At 52.1% G+C, this 20,352-nt stretch overlaps 5 protein-coding genes across 5 annotated transcripts; 4 read left to right on the top strand and 1 right to left on the bottom strand.

The window, feature by feature from the left end:
- The first annotated feature begins 136 nt into the window (after positions 1-136).
- On the top strand, positions 137-3,297 carry BO94DRAFT_507019 (secretory pathway Sec39 family protein). Its single transcript, XM_025609597.1, has 3 exons — positions 137-1,687; positions 1,737-1,890; positions 1,943-3,297. Exons 1-3 carry the CDS (start codon positions 154-156, stop codon positions 3,069-3,071), a joined length of 2,817 nt encoding a protein of 938 aa, XP_025472534.1. The 5' UTR covers positions 137-153; the 3' UTR covers positions 3,072-3,297.
- A 1,209-nt stretch (positions 3,298-4,506) lies between these two features.
- On the bottom strand, positions 4,507-6,162 carry BO94DRAFT_541873 (kinase-like protein; the record flags this gene model as incomplete). Its single annotated transcript, XM_025613065.1, has 4 exons — positions 4,507-4,636; positions 4,689-5,058; positions 5,113-5,404; positions 5,452-6,162. 4 exons carry the CDS (start codon positions 6,160-6,162, stop codon positions 4,507-4,509), a joined length of 1,503 nt encoding a protein of 500 aa, XP_025472535.1.
- A 5,267-nt stretch (positions 6,163-11,429) lies between these two features.
- Positions 11,430-12,692, top strand: BO94DRAFT_530509 (GPI anchored serine-rich protein). Its single transcript, XM_025610686.1, has 2 exons — positions 11,430-12,397; positions 12,461-12,692. The coding sequence occupies exons 1-2, from the start codon at positions 11,724-11,726 to the stop codon at positions 12,564-12,566; spliced, it is 780 nt and encodes a 259-aa protein (XP_025472536.1). The 5' UTR covers positions 11,430-11,723; the 3' UTR covers positions 12,567-12,692.
- A 1,804-nt stretch (positions 12,693-14,496) lies between these two features.
- BO94DRAFT_136101 (uncharacterized protein) lies at positions 14,497-15,553 on the top strand. Its single transcript, XM_025605695.1, has one exon. The coding sequence runs from the start codon at positions 14,680-14,682 to the stop codon at positions 15,502-15,504; it is 825 nt and encodes a 274-aa protein (XP_025472537.1). The 5' UTR covers positions 14,497-14,679; the 3' UTR covers positions 15,505-15,553.
- Positions 15,554-16,466: 913 nt separating this feature from the next.
- Positions 16,467-20,242, top strand: BO94DRAFT_562395 (uncharacterized protein; the record flags this gene model as incomplete). The annotated part of the gene is made up of 9 exons (XM_025614284.1): positions 16,467-16,602; positions 16,655-16,855; positions 16,906-19,088; positions 19,134-19,209; positions 19,258-19,391; positions 19,435-19,457; positions 19,505-19,546; positions 19,595-19,884; positions 19,938-20,242. 9 exons carry the CDS (start codon positions 16,467-16,469, stop codon positions 20,240-20,242), a joined length of 3,390 nt encoding a protein of 1,129 aa, XP_025472538.1.
- Between the last annotated feature and the right edge of the window lie 110 nt (positions 20,243-20,352).

A 20,352-nucleotide genomic window follows, 5' to 3' on the forward strand; every position in this document is an offset into this window, starting at 1 on the left:
GGAGGTGAGGATGCGATGAGGTTCTTCTTCCCTCGCCGATGATTCGCCTGGGCCGCTTTCCGCCCCGGCGCTGGCCCGTGCACCTGACGTCTTTGTTGCTCCCGAACACATCACCCTCTTCATGCTCCCTCCTCTGCTCCCCTGTAAGACGTCATGGCCGTTCTTCAAGGGCTTTCGGGTGCTCATGCGATTCTCCTAGCCACCCATCTCTGTGCCACCGGCGATGTGGTCGCTCTTCCGCTGTTGCAGGCCCAATTCCCTGCCCATCTCCCGCTCGAGCGTCTCTTGCGCATCATCTTGACTTTCCTGCCCGAGAGTGCGGACCCCAGTACCTACACCCCAGTGCTGCAAGCGCTGGTCGATGGGCGACAGTTGGAGACGGATGGTGATGGTATCAATAATGCGTTCGTTAAAGACCTACCAGAGCCGATCGTGAGGAAACGTGTACGGGAGATCCGTTTACTACCACTACAGCATCCAGATGACCAGGACACCCAAGATCCGGCTGATCTTCTGACCCAATTCCTGATCCACCGGGCCCATCGCATCGACTCGGAAACCGCTCTTCAGCCCCTCGTCCTCGACCTTCTCCTGCCCTTCTACCATCGCTCGGAAGCGTTACGCACATGGTTGATTTCCAGTCTCCTACCGCTACTCCGATTGAACTACGAATATTACCCCAGCCAGGACGAAACCTTTTCGCTGGACATTCTGGAGTCTATGGACAACAGTATTGCCGTCAATGTCCTTCTTTCGATGACCGGTGCGACGAAGAGCAATATGGACCTGGTACGGAACCTACGTGGCTTGGTGGGTGCTTGGATGCATGGCAGCAATCGTTCCAAGAGACGGAGACTTAACGAAGCGGCACAAGAAAACTCGATTACTCTACCTCAAGATGAAGCGCAATCGAAAACAACTGCAGGTATTGGATGGCAGCAGGTGAACGAGTGGTTGCTGGCACGAAGTCTGGTTGATCACGAGAGTGCGGTGAACGCTTTCGTCAACTGGGATGGTCCTGAGGATGTCGACCTAGGCGGTTACGCTGAAGAGAATAAGGGCCTATCACACGATGAGCTCCAGGATCTGCGCACTCGGTATGGGCAGACTGGACTTGCTGTTGTGTATGCGAATGCCGATCCCAGCTCCCCTGCGCTGGAGGGCTCCATCCGCGTTCTGGCGCGCATCGCAGAGTTATTAAAGCTGGAGGAAAACCTGTTCCTCTCACCAGATATCTCGGAACTTCCGAAAGTAAAATTCGATCCAGAACCTATGTCGTCGACCTCAAGAGTGTCTTTCTTGCAAAATGCTTTGCTGGTGGCTTCAAACCCGCTAACGCGTCCCTCTGCCTCATCAATATCTTTCCTCAGCGCTATCTGCCTTTCTCTTCGGATATTGAACGAGCTGGGTCATCCTACTCCGTGCAAGACGGCCGCAAATATCTGCCTTCTCAATAACGAAGAGACACAACTGCATGAGTTGCGCAGTGTAATAACCTCTGTCGTGAGACAAGCCAAGGCTGGTCGTGACTGGAGCAAGACCCGCCAACAACTACTTTGGCTGCGAGACTGGCAGGGAGATCACACCGAGGATTCAGCGGATGATCACGTTCGACATGGTCTCTTCTGGAGAGTTCCCAGGAATATCGTTGAGGCCGAAATCTTGAAGGCGTTGCTCGAAGTCAGAGGTGAGCATACAGCATGTCTGCATTTGTTGTCAAATACTCACATGTATAGAATACAACCTCGCCGTAAACATTTACATGGGTTCTGGTTCAACTTTAAGCTCTACGCTGGTTGAGGAGGCCGTCAAGGAGGCCATATTCACAGCCTACGACAATGCAAGCAACGGAAACAGGAGCCGGGGCGGGATGAAGAGGGCATACGACATGTAAGTCTAGGCCCAACGCCCATCATCTCCAATTGAAGCTGACGCTCTATAGCCTCCAAGCCTTCCAACCCCATTTCCCGGATTCCGCCTCATTCAAGCAGATCCGAGCTCTCATATCGGCCACGCACGCCCTGTCCTTCTACTCCCTTACCTTGCAGCACGGCGTCCCCTTCCAGCCAGTCAGCATCCGTGTCCACCCTGATCCTCTCTCCCTGATCGAGAAAGTTCTCGACCAGAACCCCAAGAGCTACACAAAACTGGACGACCTGCTAGCCATTGGCCGGAACCTTGTTTCAGCAGGCGTTTCCTCTCGGCTAACTGACGAGCACGACTCCCCCTTCTTGCCCCCTCCCTCACAGGAAGATGCCACCATCACCGCCGAGCGCCGGATCATGTCTCTGGCCATCTCTTCCGCCCTTTCCTGCCACGACTTTGGCACTGCCTACTCCTACATTCTCACCCGTCTCACTCCCCCATCCCTTCTCCCCACATCCTCCCCCCTCACCAATCCCACCCCTCCCAAAGACGACATCACCTGGCGAGCCGTCTACAACGCCGGTCGTTACCGCGCCCCAGCCACCACCGCCACTCCAAGCAACCAAACTCAAATCTCCCACCTTTCCCAGCGCATGGAACTCCTCTCCCTCGCCCTCGTTCTTGCCCCCTCCCCCGAACCGCTCCCTGAAATCCTAGGCGCTTGGCGCCGCTGCGATGAGGAGCTCGCGGCCCTCCGCGCGCGCGAATCCGAGGAAGAGGATCTTTGGGACGCCAAAGCGGACAACCTCACGTCCACCACTCTACCCGGCGGCTTCGGTCCCACAGACAGCGAACGGGATGCGTTCGAAACACAACAACACCAGGCACGACGAGCACGGGCACACGCCTCCCAGAACCGTCTGAATCACGAAGAAGCCCCGATGGGTCTTTTCGAAGTTGCGCGTGGTGCCGCTCTCGCTCTACAAAAGAACGCCTTCCCGCTCCGCTCCGCTCCAACAACAACAAAGACCATCCCCGACGACCACTCTGTTCCCTCATCTCACATGCGCAGCGACTCCGCCCTTTCTGATGACCAAAACGGCGAAGGACGTGTCCGCAAGCGAGATGTGGTCAGCAACATGGTAACCGACGGATTAGTCAGTGGGCTTGGCTGGGTCCTAGGCGCTCAGCCGGTTAATCGGTGATGTCGAAGCCATTCAGCACGAAGTTCGTTTCAGGAAACAACTTTTCCCATCTAGCCGGGTTAGCGGGTTACGAAGTATGACATGAGTTACTTACTTCCGGATTGCAACATTGCGCGGTCGTTTTCCCTTTTCTCCAGTTTCTTTTCCCTACCATTATACATATTTCATAGCTTGCATGAAAGTGACAGGTTGCATTGCATAGTAATGAATGAATATATATATTAACCTAATCAATAAAATCAATAATTATAACAGTATACTTACCTAAACATAATTATACATACTATCTCCCGAGACACTAAACCCCAACCATCATAAGCCAGAAAATAGATTCATTCTCATCATATAATCTATTCTAATGAGTTTGGAAACCCAACCCCATCCGTTCCACACCAATTTGATAGACTCATTCCGCCCTAGGATCCTCGCTCCTCCTCAGGGTTCCCTCCAGCCTCCATCTTCAACCTCCATGACCCCCGCCCACACACACACACACACCTCCGCCGATATATCTTGAGCTTACCACCTCCTCCACCTTCCCTACTCTACACTACCCTGTCCCATAGTACACTATCCTATACTGTACTGCATCCCTACATAGAAAGATCATTGACACTTCTGAATCACTCCCGAGCCTAAGGCTATCCGTCTGTCTATCCCTAGACATCACGCTCACGGTATGATCCGCCTTATGGACTACAAGAACCAAAGCAAACTAGCAAACCAGTCTTGATACCTGTATCGCTATTCCGGTGCCAATCAATGTACACAATATGGATTCAGCCTTGCCATAACGCATGCTCAGAAGCACAGAAAAACAGGCTAACCATAGACGGGAATATGTATCTCTTCCTTGAGGCTGTATGTATGTATCTGCATGCGTACAATAGGAGAATGTAAAGCCAGATCAATGGAGGGTGGGAAATGATAATGATATGTATGGAACAGACACGGCCAAAAGAATAAAGAAAACCCAATGAGACCATTCTTCCCCCGTCTCGACCGGAAAAGAACAAGGCGTCAGCACCGCTGGCGATGGTTTGAACAAAAATAACGTCAAGTTGCTGGATGAATGACGATGATTTCGGCCAAAAAAGAAAACCGAGATGACAATCGGATGCAATGCGCAGGACAGAATAAATGCTGGACCAGCGAGAAGGGATTAAGGAAGGCGTGATCATGTCGGGTGACGATAATGAGATGAAACATTCCCAACTCCATGATTCCATTAAGGATAGACAGTGCAGTGAAGAAAATGAGCGTCGTCATGATCACAATTCATATGCTTTTGACATCCGGGTCAATCATGGGCCAGCCACTTGTGAGCATCAAAGGAGAGACCGTTATATGCGATCGTATTAGAAAAAAAGGTGTAGCATTCCGTCCAACGGGTGCATGAATGGTTGCCGAGATTCAGTCGCTGCATGCGGGGAATCTACTCATTCCAATCCCATACTTGCTTCACGAAGTTGGCCATGTTGACCTTTTTATTTCTCATGTCAAGCATCCAGGGATGTTCCAGCATCCGCCAGGGAGTCGCTCTTCGTGGAGGTTCCTTTTCCAGACTAGACAGCATGTTAGTATATCCCAAAATAACGGTAGAGGGTTGATACGCACCAGCACTCAATGAAATACTTGAAGTTGTCCGACCACCGAATCTTGTTGCCCGGTTCGTCTTTCAATTTGGGGATCGGTTGGCGGACAATGTAGGTCAACAAATCAATTAATCCGGCGCGTGGCTGCATTTCGGTCCCATCGGCCGGGAAAGGGAAACGATGCTGAGCGACTTCTAGTAGGGTCACACCCAGGGACCAGACATCAGAGTTGATTGTATATGATTGGCCGGTGATGCGTTCCGGGGCCATGTAATACGACGTGCCAATAAACGTATTTGCATCTCCTTTGGTGCCAAACTCGCCACTAACACCAAAGTCACAGAGTTTAACCTGGCCATTGCGACAGAGGAGGATATTCGAAGGCTTGATATCTGTAGAACGATGTCAGCTGCCGCGAACAGCCATGAATCTGCGGTTTGACTCACCTCGGTGAATGATCTTTCGGCTGTGAAGGTAGGTCAAGCCGTTTAAGACACCCTCTGCAACCTTGCCCAAGACTTTCTCTCCCGTTCGGCCTCCAAGCTTCTTGACTTCCTTGTAAATGCTGTCCAAACTGCCACCTTCGCAAAATTCCATAGCGATAGATATAGTACCTGTTGATTTGTCCATAAAAGCACCGTAGTAGCGACAGATGTGCTCCGAGGCACAGTCTTTGTTGAAGTTGAGTTCTCGAACGATCTGCTTTTTCACATCGGGGTTCGGGTCCGTTGTGATGATCTAGACTTTCTTAGCATTTGGGGGGAGAATTGCCGAGAAAGACCTACCTTCAATGCGAACACAGTCTTTCCCTCCTTAAGCTTGCATCGAGTGACGGCACCACCAGCTCCCTCACCCAAGCTACCCAGCTCGACGATTTTCTTCTGCTCACTAGCAGCAAGCCAGCCTTCATCATCCAGATCGTCCACATCCAGGGGCCTGCCTTTTTCTAGACTCAGCTTGTCTAAATCCGGAACCAGGCTGTTGACACTGTTGTCCCGCTCCATCTGCACACCATTCTCCCGGTCGGAATAGACGGAACTGATTGCTGACGATGGATCCGGGGTGCTGCCATGGGGTTGTCGAAGGCCCATAGCGAACGATAAAGCCGAATAGTTGGAGGAAGATGCGGAGGCGGGTCCGCTGGCCTTTCCTTCCAGATAGGTGAAGCTACCGGATCTCGAATGTGCGTTCGGCTCGTTCAACCCGGTGGTCGCCAGCGGAGGTGGAGCGGGTCGAGTCTTCACCTGTGGCACATTCTGGTTGCTGCCCATGGGGGTTTTCAGGCGCAGTTGGGGAGGGGCCGGGCGGGTTGCTGGACGTTGGAGCTGAGGGACCTCTGGAGGAGCGACGGCGGCAGGGACGCCGGTGCCCGTGACGGGACGAACATTCGGTGACGGGGGGATTCCCAAGGTGAGTTTGGGAGGCCGTGGACCATTGCTATTACCGCGGTTGCCAGGCACGGGCGGCTTAAGGAGGGGGACCGGCGAGGATGACATTGCGAGATTGTTTTGCCTCTCACCAGGCAAAAACAACTCGTTGGGGTCAGCCAGGGTAGCCAGATCGGCGGTCTTTGAGTTGGACACTTTGAAAGAGGGACGAGGGGGTGATGGGGGGAGAAAGAGAACAAAGGAGGAGAAAGAGAGGAGTTAAGGGAAGAGGAGTCGAGGAGGTGGTCGGAACAAGGAGAGGGCCGTGGGGTTAATTGGTTGGACAGACAGGCGGCGGGCGGTTGGCTGACAAGTGACAAGAGAGAGAGAGAGAGAGCAAGAGAGGGGTTGGCTGATCGGAGGGGGGACTATGAAAGAGAAGGAATAGTAAGGCAAGAACGAAGCGAATGATTGATCCCCCAGCGATGATCGATAGATAGAAGAGGAGGAAGAACGAAGAAGGAAGAAGGAGGACTTGAAGAGGAGGAGAGAAGCAGGAGAAGAAGAACCGAAGGGAGAAAGAAGAGGGACGAAGGAAGGATGGAAGGAAGGATGACGGTCGGCGAGGCCAGCGAGCGATTAGTTTACAACAACTGGGACCGGGGCCGTTTTTTTGTCAAGTTTGTCAGTTGGCGGCTGGACTCCTCCACTCGTAGGGTGACCACTCAGAGACCTCAGAGACTTCAGATGGCTTTACTATAGCGATAGTAGGTAATACTCCAATGGACTTGATTGTTGAATGATGAATCGGGGTCAGTCAGTTCACAGTTAGTTACTAGTAACGCACCGCAGCCTTGGTTGGTTAAATAGCAATCCTGTCACGTCCATCACCGCCAGGACATGCTCCGCACCGTCATCGAGCCGGGTTCCCGACCGGCGAGGGATCGAATGGAGGCGCTGGAGGCAGTGGAGGGTCGCCGGCCTGGTGGAACCGGCCTGTTTCAAATGGCGCCTAAAACGAAAAGTGCGAGCTTGCGGGAGATATTTTAGGATGTCTGCTACTATTCTTGAATCGTGACACTTTGACAGCTCCTCTATTCTATTTCGATATCTGTGATAGTAGTTCATTGCGATTGATTACTACATAGTGAAATACTAGTATTAGGTTAATATCGGTGGTTGCTGGAGGCGGCGATGTAGTATGCCTGAATCCGCTGGCCTCGCTAGGCATCCATTAAAGAAGAAGAAAAAAACTCTGAAAGTGTTTGAACCTTGATCGATGTAAGAACCATGTCTCCCATCCCCCAATGCCACCTCGCAGCCACTCGATTGACAGACTTTTCCGATGATGAAGTGACTGGACAGATGGCCCGAGAGCCAGTTACGAGTTACTACTTTTACATCATCCGCTGGTACGGAGTATCGAGATAGATTGTCTTTAATCCTCCGTGCCATAGATAGATTGATTGCTGCTCCATCCAGTTCTGCGCCGGCATCGTGATCCGGGGCTCCACCCTCGTATGCGCCGACGGTGCTTGTCAAGCAACCCAATCTCGTTGGGATTGGCCGTTGCTATGAATATGGATCATTAATGTTGGATTATACATAGTACTTGATAATAGAACCTCATTGGCATTAAGGTTAGCACTCTAGATAGTAATCCACCACCACCATCCATTGCACTTAGTACTACTCTGTGCAATAGTAATGGACAGTAATTAGCAATGCATAGTTACATGGTAGTAGTGCATTATTGTACATTGTAGTTACCGAGCATCAACGCGTCAGCAAATACCGATGACACGTGCCATTCTCAGCCTTGTTGACTCTCGACACACTTTCAACCACCATTGACTACCTATCTATCATTGAGGGGTGGCCACGCCCTGACATCATCCAGTCCTTCCGTGACGAATTCCTACCGTCTTCGACCTGGACAACACCCGCAGCCACAGTCAATCCCGACCCACTGCGGTTTTAAAATAGCATCTCGGACAGCCTTCGGTTTGCACCGCCATAGGAACGGGGCTAAATGACAACACTGCGCCCGGTCGAGCAGGCCCAATAACAACTATGACCCCGGTTTGAATGGACCCCTCTCAAGTCTAAAGAAAGTATTATACAGCCGGAGTAGGTAGTACCTGTCCTCTTGAGTCTTAAGCCCCAGGGTTCATCATGGCGTCTAAGCATCTAAGCGAAACGCTCGGGTCAATCTATGATCTCACGCCAACCCGCGGGCCATGACGACAGGATTGACACCATCGCCTACCCTTGAGGTAGGAGTAGGGTCCTGGTCTTTGTGCGTAGACGCGCGGCATGGACGATCCTCGCTTGATACTTAAGCCCTCCCCACCTGATCATCCGGCGTTTTGCGATAACATGTTGGGGGTCGGTTGGAAGTGGATAAATGACCCCCGTGGGTGGTTCTGTTGAGCGGAGTAGATGACATCCAACAGTTAAGGTGATGCTTAGACTCCACGATTCTATGCAGGGCTTCGTCACTGTCAATGTTCTCCAAGCATGCCCTCCGCAATCAATTCAAAGATCTGATGGGTACTCAATGGATGGTACGGAGTAGTCAGTTGTTGTTCATTCACTGCATTGACCCGATGATCCGAACGTATGCACATCTCCATTCCAATGCTCTCTGGTTCATACATAACCTACCCGACTCCAGGGAAGAGCAATTGAGTCAAGATAATTGGGAGCAACTCTGGGGGCCCTCTTGTCTTTTGGACAGGCACCCGCAAGTCCCAACCCCCCATTAAGCATTGCCTCAAACCGGGGTAGATATATGTAGAGTCTTGCCGACTGCCAGCCGCTTCCCCTGTTGATCGGTGGAGGTTAAACTCAATTCTTGCACACATCATCGGAACTTGCAATGATCGCAATTGCATGTATTATTTTGACTGCCACCAGTCTTAGTCACAGTTTGATTTTCAGGAACACCCGACCTACCTACCAAGTACAGTACCTACCAAGTACCACACTACCAACATACGCCCGGCCCCTCGATCCTGTCGGATCCGCTCCACTATCATTCACCACCACCACGGAAGATAGTATATCCCCTGGCAGTGGTTTCATAGTGCGACCTTGAGATAAACTACCGCTAGACACTGCAACTATTGATTCGAAACCAAAAAAAGACCAGCGTCCTAAAAACTGGTGCAGACCCTGACGGATCCCCCCCCCCCTTTTCGCAGTCCGTCACGAGAGCGCGCCCTAAAAAAAGAAACCACCAGACAAATCTCCGTAGCCGGACGGACTACCGTGGGAATCCGGAGAACGATCAACCAATATTGCACTGGCAGTTCCGTCTGAGCTTTTAATAGAAAGAAGAGGGTTTCAATAGTTTGCCGGTGATAACCATCATGGTAAGGGTCTCCTGTGCGCACGGGGTTGGTTTGTCGTCGCATGACTCCGTACTACACCTCAAACGATCTTAGCCACATGTTGTGCAGCTTAGGGTGGTGGACAATCATCATGGTCTTGGCTGGTTCTATTGGCATCGATTACATAGTACTGGGAAATGGGTTCTGGCTTGAAGATCCATACTGAAGTTGACGTTCCCCATTACATGATTGTCGAGCGCACACACGCTCGGCGGCTATCTCGCTGCAGGGTTGCGCATACACATTCTCGTCTCTTCCAATGAGATCATCACTCCCACTTGCGCCATTGATTTGATATGTATTACCCGATCTGACTAGCGAGAGTAACGTCAAAGGTTGACGCACATCACCTCTCAGAGAACTCGGGTTCACCCCGAAACGGTTCCCGAAATCATGGTCAGGTCAACAACAATCTATTTAGGGCCATATTAAAATCCCTTCCAGCTAGTCGGAGAGCAGTTAGTCATCGCGCACTAATCTTTGATTAAGCAATCAATGAAAGCGACCGTGGCGCCGAGCGAGACCTGTCTCAGCAAACGAAGCCCCCAACAAAATGGAGCCGGAGCTGTATGGATTATGGACTATGAAAGAGCTATCCATTTCCAGTCGGACTCGGACGAGCTTCTAGACCGATGCGGACAGGGGTGTCTGATTCAGGAGTGTTCAGCGTTGGGCTATCTGCCTTATTGGGCATGGGATGCATGTTTGAACTTTGAACTCGTATGGCGAGGTACCGCAGATGTACCAACCCTCTTGAAGATGCTAAAGACATACTCCGTACGTGGGGGATAAAGAAGATCGGCTGCATTCCACGCAATGCTGACGGGATAAAGCATTTCCGCTGACGAATATGCTGACAATGACGGCTGAGAGGAGGGGAAACTATGGCATAGTACAGTTATTTTTTTCCTTTTCCATCTCATTATTATTGTTACCTTGTGGTACTTCCAACTGTCACTTCAAAGGAAAGGAAAAAACAACAACCATCCATAGCAACAGCAATACACCGTAAAACATGGTGATAAAAAATGGGGGCAGAGACAGGGGCCCCGGTGGGTCCGCCAGAAATCCAGCCATTGGGCCAAAAGCGGGGGAGAGAGCCACCGCGGGATGGTGGCCAAGGCGATGAGTGGCCGGCGGTGTCAGGAACAGCGTGCAGGATCCACTGGGGCGGGAAATGATTGGCCAGGAAGCGAAACATGAAACAAAGTCTAAGTTGGCATTCAACGTCTTGTGGCTCAGTAATGAGATGCCGCCGAGTTTCTGCCCCTGAACTTATTTCGTTTGGCGGTTCTCCGTAGGGACTTGGGTTCGATCGGGCTGGTGCCGTTGGGGTTGTTTCTTCCAGTTCCAGTTGCAGCAGGTTCCCATCCACCTGGACCGCCCTCGGGGACCCATCGAGATGAATTCGACTTGTCTGTAGGCTAGTCTGTACGGAGTACTTATGGACGGGTACCAGGTTCCTGACGGATGCAGGTACGGCGTCCCGAGGTGGTACCTAGATAGATTGTACTACCATGGTAATAAACCTAATCCGTCGAGGAACCATGATGACCCAACTATCTACCGACGAGCGCCCCTCCTTTCCTCCCCATCCATCCCTGACCCGAATAGTTAGTCGAGTGTTCTTCCGGTCCAAAAAAGCAATCGAGCGACGGATCAACCGCCCTTGTCTCGCAACGCATGGACAGCATCAGCTCCAGGGCCAGGGTCGACCAGTACCTAGCGGCGCTAGTCGTCGAGCCCACTGGGACTAGTCGGGCTCGCGACAGGCTGGCCGACCAACCACGGCGGGCACCGGCGCAACCCACGAGGGCCGAAGCAGATGAGGGCGGGCCCATCGCGGGTGCCCCAGCTGCCTATGAGGTTTCGAGTCGGTCACTGGTGTTGCTTGGAAGTTGCTGGCTCATACACAGTAGTACACCGCATCGACCGCTGATTGACTCGGGGCTCTCCACCTGCGCGCAGGCGCGCTCCCCTTTTCGTCCCTGAGACGATCTCCAGGTTAATCTCCCGGCTCATACAAAGGCCACCCACTCCCCCTCTCTTCCCGACTCGCTTTTGCTTCTCTCTGTTCTCTTTCATTCAAGACCAGACTTCTTTGCCTGCTTGAAGCATCCCATTGACTTCGGTCAGCCACTCTTTTATCACAAAGCAACACCCCCAACTAGCCACACTCTCTTTCATCAACTACTACCGCAACACACTTGTTTGTGTTTCAGATATAAAACCAACTATCAACCCACAGAAAATTTCAACCTTGACGGTTCTTTTCACACAAATCCAACATTCAAGATGCGTTTCTCCGTTGCTACCGTTGCTCTCTTCGCCAGCCTCGTTGCTGCCATCCCCCAGGATGTCGAGACCGTCTACTCCACCGAGGATGTGACCATTGTCTCCTGCGCTCCCACCGTTACCAACTGCCCCGGTACTCTGCACGCCACCTCCACCCCCGAGGCCGTTGCTGCCTCGACCACCGGTGGCCCTGAGGGTGTCTCCCCCGTTGCTACCACCAGCTCCGCCTCCGAGGTTACCTCTGTTGCCACCACCCCCGCTGCCGGCAGCTCCCCTGCTGGTGGTTCCCCCGCTGGTGCCGCTCCCTCCGCTCCCTCCAGCGGTACTGGCGCTGCTCCCTCTGGCGCCGCTCCCTCCGGTGCTGCTCCTGGTGGCGCTGCTCCCTCTGGCCCTGCCAGCGGTGCCGGCTCTGTTCCCTCCGGCGCTGCTGCCGTCGGTACTGGCGCTGAGACCACTGCTGCTCCCTCCGTCACCGTCATCCCCGTGACCACCTGCATTCCCACCGTGATCATGTCCACCAGCACCATCGGCGCTGGTTCCGGCTCCGGCTCCGGCTCCGGTGTTGGTGCCTACGGCTCTGGCTACCCCGGCGGCAAGCCCGCCAAGTCTTCCTCCCCCGTCATCCCCAGCGGTGCCGCCGCCTGGGGCTCCGGCTACCCCAGCGGCAGTGCTACGTGAGTATTCCCGAAACCCCTCATTAGCAATCAAATGGATGAGCATGCTGACCATTGCAACAGCCCCTCGGCCTCTGCTGCCCTCTACACCGGTGCTGCCAGCTCCGTCAACGGCAACGGCTTCGCTTTCGCTGGTGCCGCCGCTGCCGCCGCTTTCTTCCTGGCTTAGATTCCCCCTTCTTGTTTATAGTAGCCCCGGGTCACTCCTGAGTCCGGTTGCCGCTATGGGCGGGGAACTTGGGCGTGTGAATGGTGAAGAGTGGCGGGGGTTGGTCCATACTTTTTAGATGCGGTTTTTTGCTTTTTGGGAGAGAAATCCGATTTGTTGCTTTTTATATCCTTTCTTATACCTCTTATTGAATTTCTTTCTAGATCCTCCGCCTTTGGATTGCTTCGGAGTTTTTGTGGTGAAGCAGTTGGTGGCTGGATACGATTAATGTAACCCATGACGCTTTCACATACCCAATTCGAAGCAGTTATTAAATTTTTAATAATGGAAGGCTTTGGTAGTTTTTTTTTGAGGGCCATCACCGGGCTGTACCCTGCTGCATGACTAGACTAGACTAGACTACTAGTAATGCACGAGCGGACATGGCCGGAGATGATGTCCGCCACGATCTCAATGCCTCCTCGATCGATCACCCACCTGATTACTTCGTACACTGGTCGTGTGAGAGTTGATAATTGAGGCCAAAAAAAAAATAGGGTAAGGAGGAGGCTGAGGGTTCGGGCTGAATCCGGGGAGGCCGCCCTATTGGGGGCAGCAAGCCTGCAACAGCGTAAATGTTTCAAGAGTCGGAAAATTCATCTATCGGGGACCGGGAGCGATCCGATTCTGTGGTTCGTTTCGCTACCTTGCCAAGCCCTCAAGTTGTATCAGAGGCTCCGATCCTGTGACTGCTTGGGGGCCTTGTCGAGGCGCGGGATTTGGTGGCGGTTTCACCTGTTTCTTAGCTGCTTCGCACCGGCGGGTGTGACCGTCATCAGCCCTATTGTGATTTGTGTCATGCTTGGTATGTTTCCGAATTTTATGACCGATGCGACGGGCGATTCTGGAAGATCTCCAGCATCCATAATAATTTGTAGCAACTAGTAACTATATACGGAGTAGGTACGGAGTATGTAGCAACTGTCGGTGAATATATCTCACGATGTGGGGGGCTGTGTTGGAGGACAAAATGCGTGATCTGGCTGACAGCATCCCGTAACCCTGCTTAGCCTCTCCGTCACAAACAACAACAACAAACAACAACAACAAACAACAACACGTGGTTTCGGGGTGAATGTTCAACCATCCTCATTATCCCATGCGACACAATAGGAGGGAATCCATCCTACCAGGCGATTGACATTAAGGGGAAGGAGCTCTCCCTATCTACCTATCTATCTATCTCTCTAACTGTTGGAGGATGTTTACTGCCCCTCGGAATAAGACCTATCCAAAGCTCGGACAACAAAGGATGTGGCAGTGTTGCTATCCAACCTCACTCGGGATCCTTCAACCAACGAACCAAAGTCTTCCCTTATCGCGCAGCCTCCACTTGGGAGTATGCTATATCGTTCCGACCCATGGAACTGCTTCAAATGGCGTCGCAACTGCAGGTAGGCTGCGTTCAACATGGTCTCCACGACGACCTCACTAGAGTCGCGATGACAGCCCAGCGCAGCAGCCCCGACCCCAAATCCTTCTTCTGCCCCAGTTCCGGGCCCATACCGAAGGAAAAAAAGGAACCATCGAACGCTGGAAGATCCTTCCACAGCGGGGTCAGGCGTGAGCCGACGGATTGGCTTCCTTGCTCCTCTCCAACCAAGGCGAACATCAGCCGGGCAAGCCGAAAGCTTTGCCAACGGGGCTCCATTGTGGTAGGATGGAGCTGCCCAAGGAATCCACTGCGAGGCGCAAGGCAACTTCCCTGACCGTCATTTTGGGTTGAGTTGTTGGTTTCCTCGTATTGCAGGGTCTCCATTGCTGCTGGCTCGTCAAAGAAGCACGCCACGACCGTGCACAGCAGACAACACCACCCTTTTTCCCATCGAAGCCATTGTTCGAGCACTGCCTCGACACGCTGTCTATTAAATGTTCCATGGTCATCCCACCTGAGCATCCAAAGTTCCTCATCACTTTCGATCCCCCAGACTTGGCAATCATCCTGTTCATATCCACCTGCTTCCCATCACCCGGTCCCCAACCGTGTGCCATGATCCTCCCGTGACAGCTGCTCTCCATTGCTTGGCCGACATCATCTCTTTATTCTCTAATTCTACCTTTGATCCCCGTCACAATGGATCTTTCATCCCTGGAAGGGCCTCCCATCCCGGACCCGCGGTTCACCGTCCCGTCGCGGCGATCCAATGTCCCCAGCATCCAGCTCGACATGTCCACGCCCCTCAGCCCTGTCAGCCCATTAACACCACCACCTTATGATCTCCCGCCTCGACCAAGTTCGACGGACACCTTTTTCAGGCCCAGGCCTCAGTACACATACAGATCTCTAGAGCCACAACCAGAGCCTACCCGATCCCAGCGCTGCCACAGCCTATTGCCACCAACCCCAACCGGCGAGCATGTTAACCAACAACAACCAACGCCAAATCCAACACTCAACCTGCCCCCGCCACCCCCATCCTCCTCCTTTTCGCTCCACCCTTGGAGCCCTCGAAGTCGAAGCGTGTCCGACACCACCCCTCATCAATCACCCTCCCCTATGTTGAGCACCACTACCACTACCACTGTCACCACCACTCAAGCCGTGACAACCACGACAACGACCCAAGGCAACCGTCTCATCTGGCTTGAGTCCGAGAAGCTCTGGTTCTTGAAGCCTCTACCATCTGAGTCATCACCGTTCCTTACAGAAGATCACGGTGCGGGCACCAGACCCACACCAAACACTCGGTATACACCCTATAGCCCGTCCGCCGTCCGAACCGATTACCGGTTTGCTTCCACGACGGACACGTATGACATTCCCCCGCCCTATGAGCGGCATATTTATGATCGGCCATTGCCTCCGTTGCCCACAGAGGATAGACAGACTGGGGAATTATACGGATCTCGGTGGACGGCAGTAGCAAGACGGAGGGCCAACCGGTCTGCGCTAGGGTGATGCCCCTTTAATTTAGGAGGAAATAGGAAGAAAAGCGGGAAGATTTCGAGCTGGATGTCTAATTATCTGGTAAACAGCACAATGGTATACCGTCCAGCTCAGAACATCACACACAACAGAATGAACCCAATTAGCTGCTGGTCAGCTACTTGGACTAGCATCATGGAACTTAATACAACCATCATGGATATAGAAAGCGGTAGAGAGAATTGTGACTGTATTATTATAAGTTTATCTGGCTTTAAGGTTTCTTTCTGTATACTATCTCTCTGTTCTTGTAAGCCCTTGCCAAGTAGTTGTCGTCGGAGGCTTCCAAACACGCCAAGGAAAAGAGGGAAGGAGGTTCTGGTAGTTAGATAGCCACAGGCCCGTTTCACCCCCCTGCAAGACCACAATTCCTCCCAGCGTGCATCTCGTTCCTGATGTTGGCCTGCCTACCTATGTAAGAATCACCGTCCTCAGTCATCTGTACTCTGAGAATACCCTCTGCTATAAGATGTCGTTCTTCATGGTGATAGTTGTACATATCATGACTGCTGTATTCGTTCCCAAGCCATACATATAATACTATACCTACAGTCCTGACCCCTCCACCTCGGCACCGAGATAAGAAAACCCCCCCTTCATTCAGCGAACACCATCACCCTCTCAACACAACCCCCCCACCCCCGTCACCATGGCAAAGCCCAAGAAAAGAAGAAAACTAAAGAGAAACCAGAGAACATAGTGAATGAACAGACCATGATAACACACGAGCCCCGTCACCCCAGACAGCCTTCCCTTTGTTGTTGTTACTCTCACTCTCGTCTCACAACACACTGATTACTCTACTCATCTGTGCTCCTCATCCCGAACACCGTCATCTTTTCTTTATCTATCATAGGCCCCTAATCACAAACTCAATTCCACCCAGCCACCTCAATTCCCTTCGAAAGAATTAGAGTAATCGCAAGCCTCCCAAGATGGAGGAAAACCTGATCCTCAGACCAAGGTCTCACTCCCGAGATCCGGACTTGGATGTCTCACATCTTGCTGAGCTGCATTATGTGGCTGAGCAGACTGCTCGCCATGTGCGGTCCTGGGAAGGACAGGAAGATGGTGACTGCTCTACTCTCTTATTTCTGGAAACTAAAACTAATGATAGGAACAGCACCTCCATGTCCTGACTTCAAGGGTTCCTGGTCGAGCGTCACCCCTAAGTTGAGGGATGTGTACATCGAGCGTGTGAAGTACCTTTCCAGGGTGCATGGCCAGGCGCAGAAGGACTATGAGGGCTTCGTGAAGAGTTTGTATGAGCGCTGTTATGGGGGGATGGATCAGTTGGCTGCTGAGACGATTTCTTGCGTTGGTTGTGAGTATGCCCCTTGCCATGCCTTGAAAATCTTGTCTGACTGGTTTCAGTTGCCGAGTTTAAAGTTCTCATTGATGGGTTTGGTTCAGGGTTTGCTGTCTTTTCTGACCAGAATGTTTTGTCTGACATGCAGGGGGGTGGCGATGATGTCGTCACAGAGTCTATGGTTGTTGATCAGGGAGAATCAGAACCGGTGGCTGACCCTTCTAATGAGGATGTTCCTATGACGGACCCAGTCGAGGAGCCTCCAGCGGAGTATGATATCGCGGACACCGAAAACCCAGGTATTACTGCTCTGGAGAACGCCGTGACAAAGGGCACCATTGTGCTGAAGAAGCTGTACGCGGTCTTGGATGAATCGGTTGCCTGGGGCGCTGAGAGGGATTGGAAGGCTGAAATTGTGCGGACTCTGGAATATGCCGGTACGGAGAAGGTGATCATTGGGGTCGTCGGATGTACTGGGGCCGGAAAATCATCACTCATTAATGCGATTCTTGATGAGAAGAATGTTTTGTCGACGGACTGTATGCGTGCTTCTACCGCTGTGGCCACGGAAATTTCCTACAATGATGGAAAGAGCAAATACAGAGCGGAGGTGGAGTTCATCAAGCAGAAGGAGTGGGAGCGCGAGCTGGAGATTTTGTTTGCAGAGATCCGTGACCATCAGGAGGAAGTCGCTCGAGGGGCGATTCCCAAGGACTCCGATGCAGCAGTGGCTCTTGACAAGATCAAATCTGTTTACCCTACGATGACACCCCAGGACATTTTGAACGCTTCTGTCGCCGATCTGTTGGGAAACGAAAGGGTTTCAGAGCTCCTTGGAACGACACTTGGCTTCGAAGGAAATGACTCCAAGGCCTTTTCAGCCAAGTTGAAATTCTATATCGACAGCAAGGGCAAAAGGGGTCGGCCAAAGAAGTCTGCTAAAAAGGAGGAGGACGCTGCTGGGCAGGCGGACTCTACCAGCAAGTCAGATACATCCGACCATGGGATCGGGCTTTGGCCACTTGTGCGTGTGGTGCGAATTTACACTAGGGCCTCGGCTTTGGCGACAGGTGCTGTGTTGGTTGACCTTCCTGGAATTTTTGACTCGAATGCAGCGCGAGTGGCTGTCGCCGAGGAATACATGAGACGCTGCTCTGCCCATTGGATCGTGGCTCCCATCAATCGTGCCGTAGACGACAAAGTCGCCCGTGACTTGCTCGGGAAGAACTACAAGCTGCAGATGCAAATGGAATGTGCCTTCAACGACATCACATTCATCTGTACGAAAACTGACGACATTGCCCCGGTGGAAGTCATCCAGTCTCTGGGACTCGACTTACCATCAATGAATGAGCTCCAAGAACTACCGGCCAGAGCTAAGCCATTGGAGGACGGAATTGAAGAACTCAAGGAAGCAAAGAAAAAAGTTTCGAGACAGCTGGAATGGCTCGAGGAGGAGAGCGAGGAGCTTGAAGAACGACTGACTGGCAATGAGTTCGGCTGTGATTTGTCGGAGATAACCCCAAAGAGAAAAAAGCCCCATAACAGTGCACAGCTACCTGCAGGAGAGACCGAGAACGACACCCTCGCCACGCCCACCGTCCAAGATACAGATGGCACAGAGCTTCCAGAGGTCGAGAGGCTTAAGGATAAGTTCTATGAGCTCAGGTCTCGACGCAAAGAACTTCAATCTCAGCGAAAGCATATCAATCAGCAGGTTGAGAACAAAGCAAAGGAGCTGCGGCAGCTAGAGGAAGAAAAGAAAGAGATGGAACATGGCATTCTGAGGTCTTGCATAGAGGCGAGGAACAAATTTTCTAAAACTCAGATCAAACGTGACTTTGCATTAGAGGTTCAGAGTATGGACCAAGAAGCAGAAGACGACGACACCGAAGCCCAAGCCCGAGCTCCATCTCAAGATTATGAAGAACTGGAGAAGAATTTACCTGTCTTTTGCGTGTCGACTCGAGCATATCAGGGTCTTCGCGGTCGGCCTGACATGGTGAAGGTTGTCGGTGGCTTTTCCCAATTGGAGGAGACGGAAATTCCGCTTCTTCAACGCCACTGTTTAAAACTCACCGAGAAGGCAAGAGAGGGTTCGTCCCGGAGGTTCCTGACCCAACTGAACCAGCTCCTACAGTCAATGCTATTGTGGTCTTCGGTGAGCTCGGCCTCGGGCAAGGCATCCGAACAGAAGGTCAAGGAGCTTGAAGCCGACTTTGAAAATGTTGTGGAAGTGTTAGCAGAAGTATGTCTATCTCTAAATTTTCCTGGTTTGATGCTGACTTCCCAGGCTATGAAAACGATTGAAAACCAGTCCAAGAGCGCCATCAGAGAGATATTCCAGGACAATATCTTGAATAAGCTCGGTATGTCCTGTGTTGGTACCCGTGAATCAAACTAATATAAGGGTATAGGCCGAGCGTCGCGTAGTGCAATTAGCGGGTTTCCTGAAGCTGTGTCTCATTGGAATGCTCCGGGTGGCGCTGGCGGATTCCGATATAATACCTACAAGGCCATCTGTCGCCGTCGGGGTGTATTTCACGGCCTGGTAAGTTCTTTTGTGATGATGTGGTGAGTGAAGCTGACCAAAGATGCAGGATTGGAATCGAGACTTGTAAGAAATGCCCTCTGCACAGGTTCACACGGACTAATTGTTTATAGGGCGCGACCGATGCTTGAAAAGATTGGTCCTGGCTGGAAAAAGTGTGTTTGCTATCTGCATGCGTCATGAATATAACTAACCTGCAATAGAACCTTCGCTGAGCTACTTCCTCAGGTCAACATTAGCTTGATCAAAGAACTCGAGGCAGCCTTGGTGCGATTTCACCTACAAGCTATCGATTCTACTAAACAAAGTGTCGCCCGTGAGACTCGACAGCGATTACAGAGCACTTTTGAAGCCAGTCATCAGGTAATGCGTGAGCAAATTTCACTGGTCGAGAAATTCATCGCTCAGGAACGAAAGCGCATCCTTGGGGTGTTTGCAGAGGCTATTTCCCAAGAACTGGAGCAAACCTATCAGGCGTGTGCCTCGGAGACTGGTGAGTATATGTCACAGCTAGCCGGTGGCTTTCTAATTTGCTCGTCGTCCTAGGAATAGGAAGCTTAACGCGAATTCGGACGCTGATGCAGCAGGTGGCCGACAGCCGAGCTACCGCCGTGTTTCGAGGCAGCACGGAGCACGTAAGGCGTGAGCTGGAGGTGCTCCTCGACGAATATGAAGCCCAGGTTGATCGAATCATTCAGTCAAGACTACGACGAATTTCGCGTGATTACCACGGGGCCTTGATTGCACCGCAGATCCGCATGTGTACCAAAGAGCAAGTCCGAATCACGAGGGAGGTGGCAAGTATCATTGATAATACGGAGGCGGAATTACGGTTGCAAGAGTTACTGTAAGGCGGCCGTCTTCTAAGAATAGGAGCAGCGCCCGATGCTGGGGAGACAAAGGATGAAGGCAGGTGTCGATGGGAGGCGGGAGAGCGAGCCGGCAAGGATGAGGTTGAGGT

Source organism: Aspergillus sclerotioniger (assembly GCF_003184525.1).
Source record: "Aspergillus sclerotioniger CBS 115572 chromosome Unknown BO94scaffold_2, whole genome shotgun sequence".
NCBI classification, from domain to species: domain Eukaryota; kingdom Fungi; phylum Ascomycota; class Eurotiomycetes; order Eurotiales; family Aspergillaceae; genus Aspergillus; species Aspergillus sclerotioniger.

What these genes read in the sequence shown, in the direction of transcription:
- BO94DRAFT_507019 (XM_025609597.1), top strand. Translation starts at nt 154, where the DNA reads ATGGCCGTTCTTCAAGGGCTTTCGGGTGCTCATGCGATTCTCCTAGCC. An exon ending in GGCGTTGCTCGAAGTCAGAG is followed by an intron (nt 1,688 to 1,736) that starts GTGAGCATACAG and finishes TCACATGTATAG; the next exon opens with AATACAACCTCGCCGTAAAC. An exon ending in ATGAAGAGGGCATACGACAT is followed by an intron (nt 1,891 to 1,942) that starts GTAAGTCTAGGC and finishes GACGCTCTATAG; the next exon opens with CCTCCAAGCCTTCCAACCCC.
- BO94DRAFT_530509 (XM_025610686.1), top strand. Translation starts at nt 11,724, where the DNA reads ATGCGTTTCTCCGTTGCTACCGTTGCTCTCTTCGCCAGCCTCGTTGCT. An exon ending in TACCCCAGCGGCAGTGCTAC is followed by an intron (nt 12,398 to 12,460) that starts GTGAGTATTCCC and finishes CCATTGCAACAG; the next exon opens with CCCCTCGGCCTCTGCTGCCC.
- BO94DRAFT_136101 (XM_025605695.1), top strand. Translation starts at nt 14,680, where the DNA reads ATGGATCTTTCATCCCTGGAAGGGCCTCCCATCCCGGACCCGCGGTTC.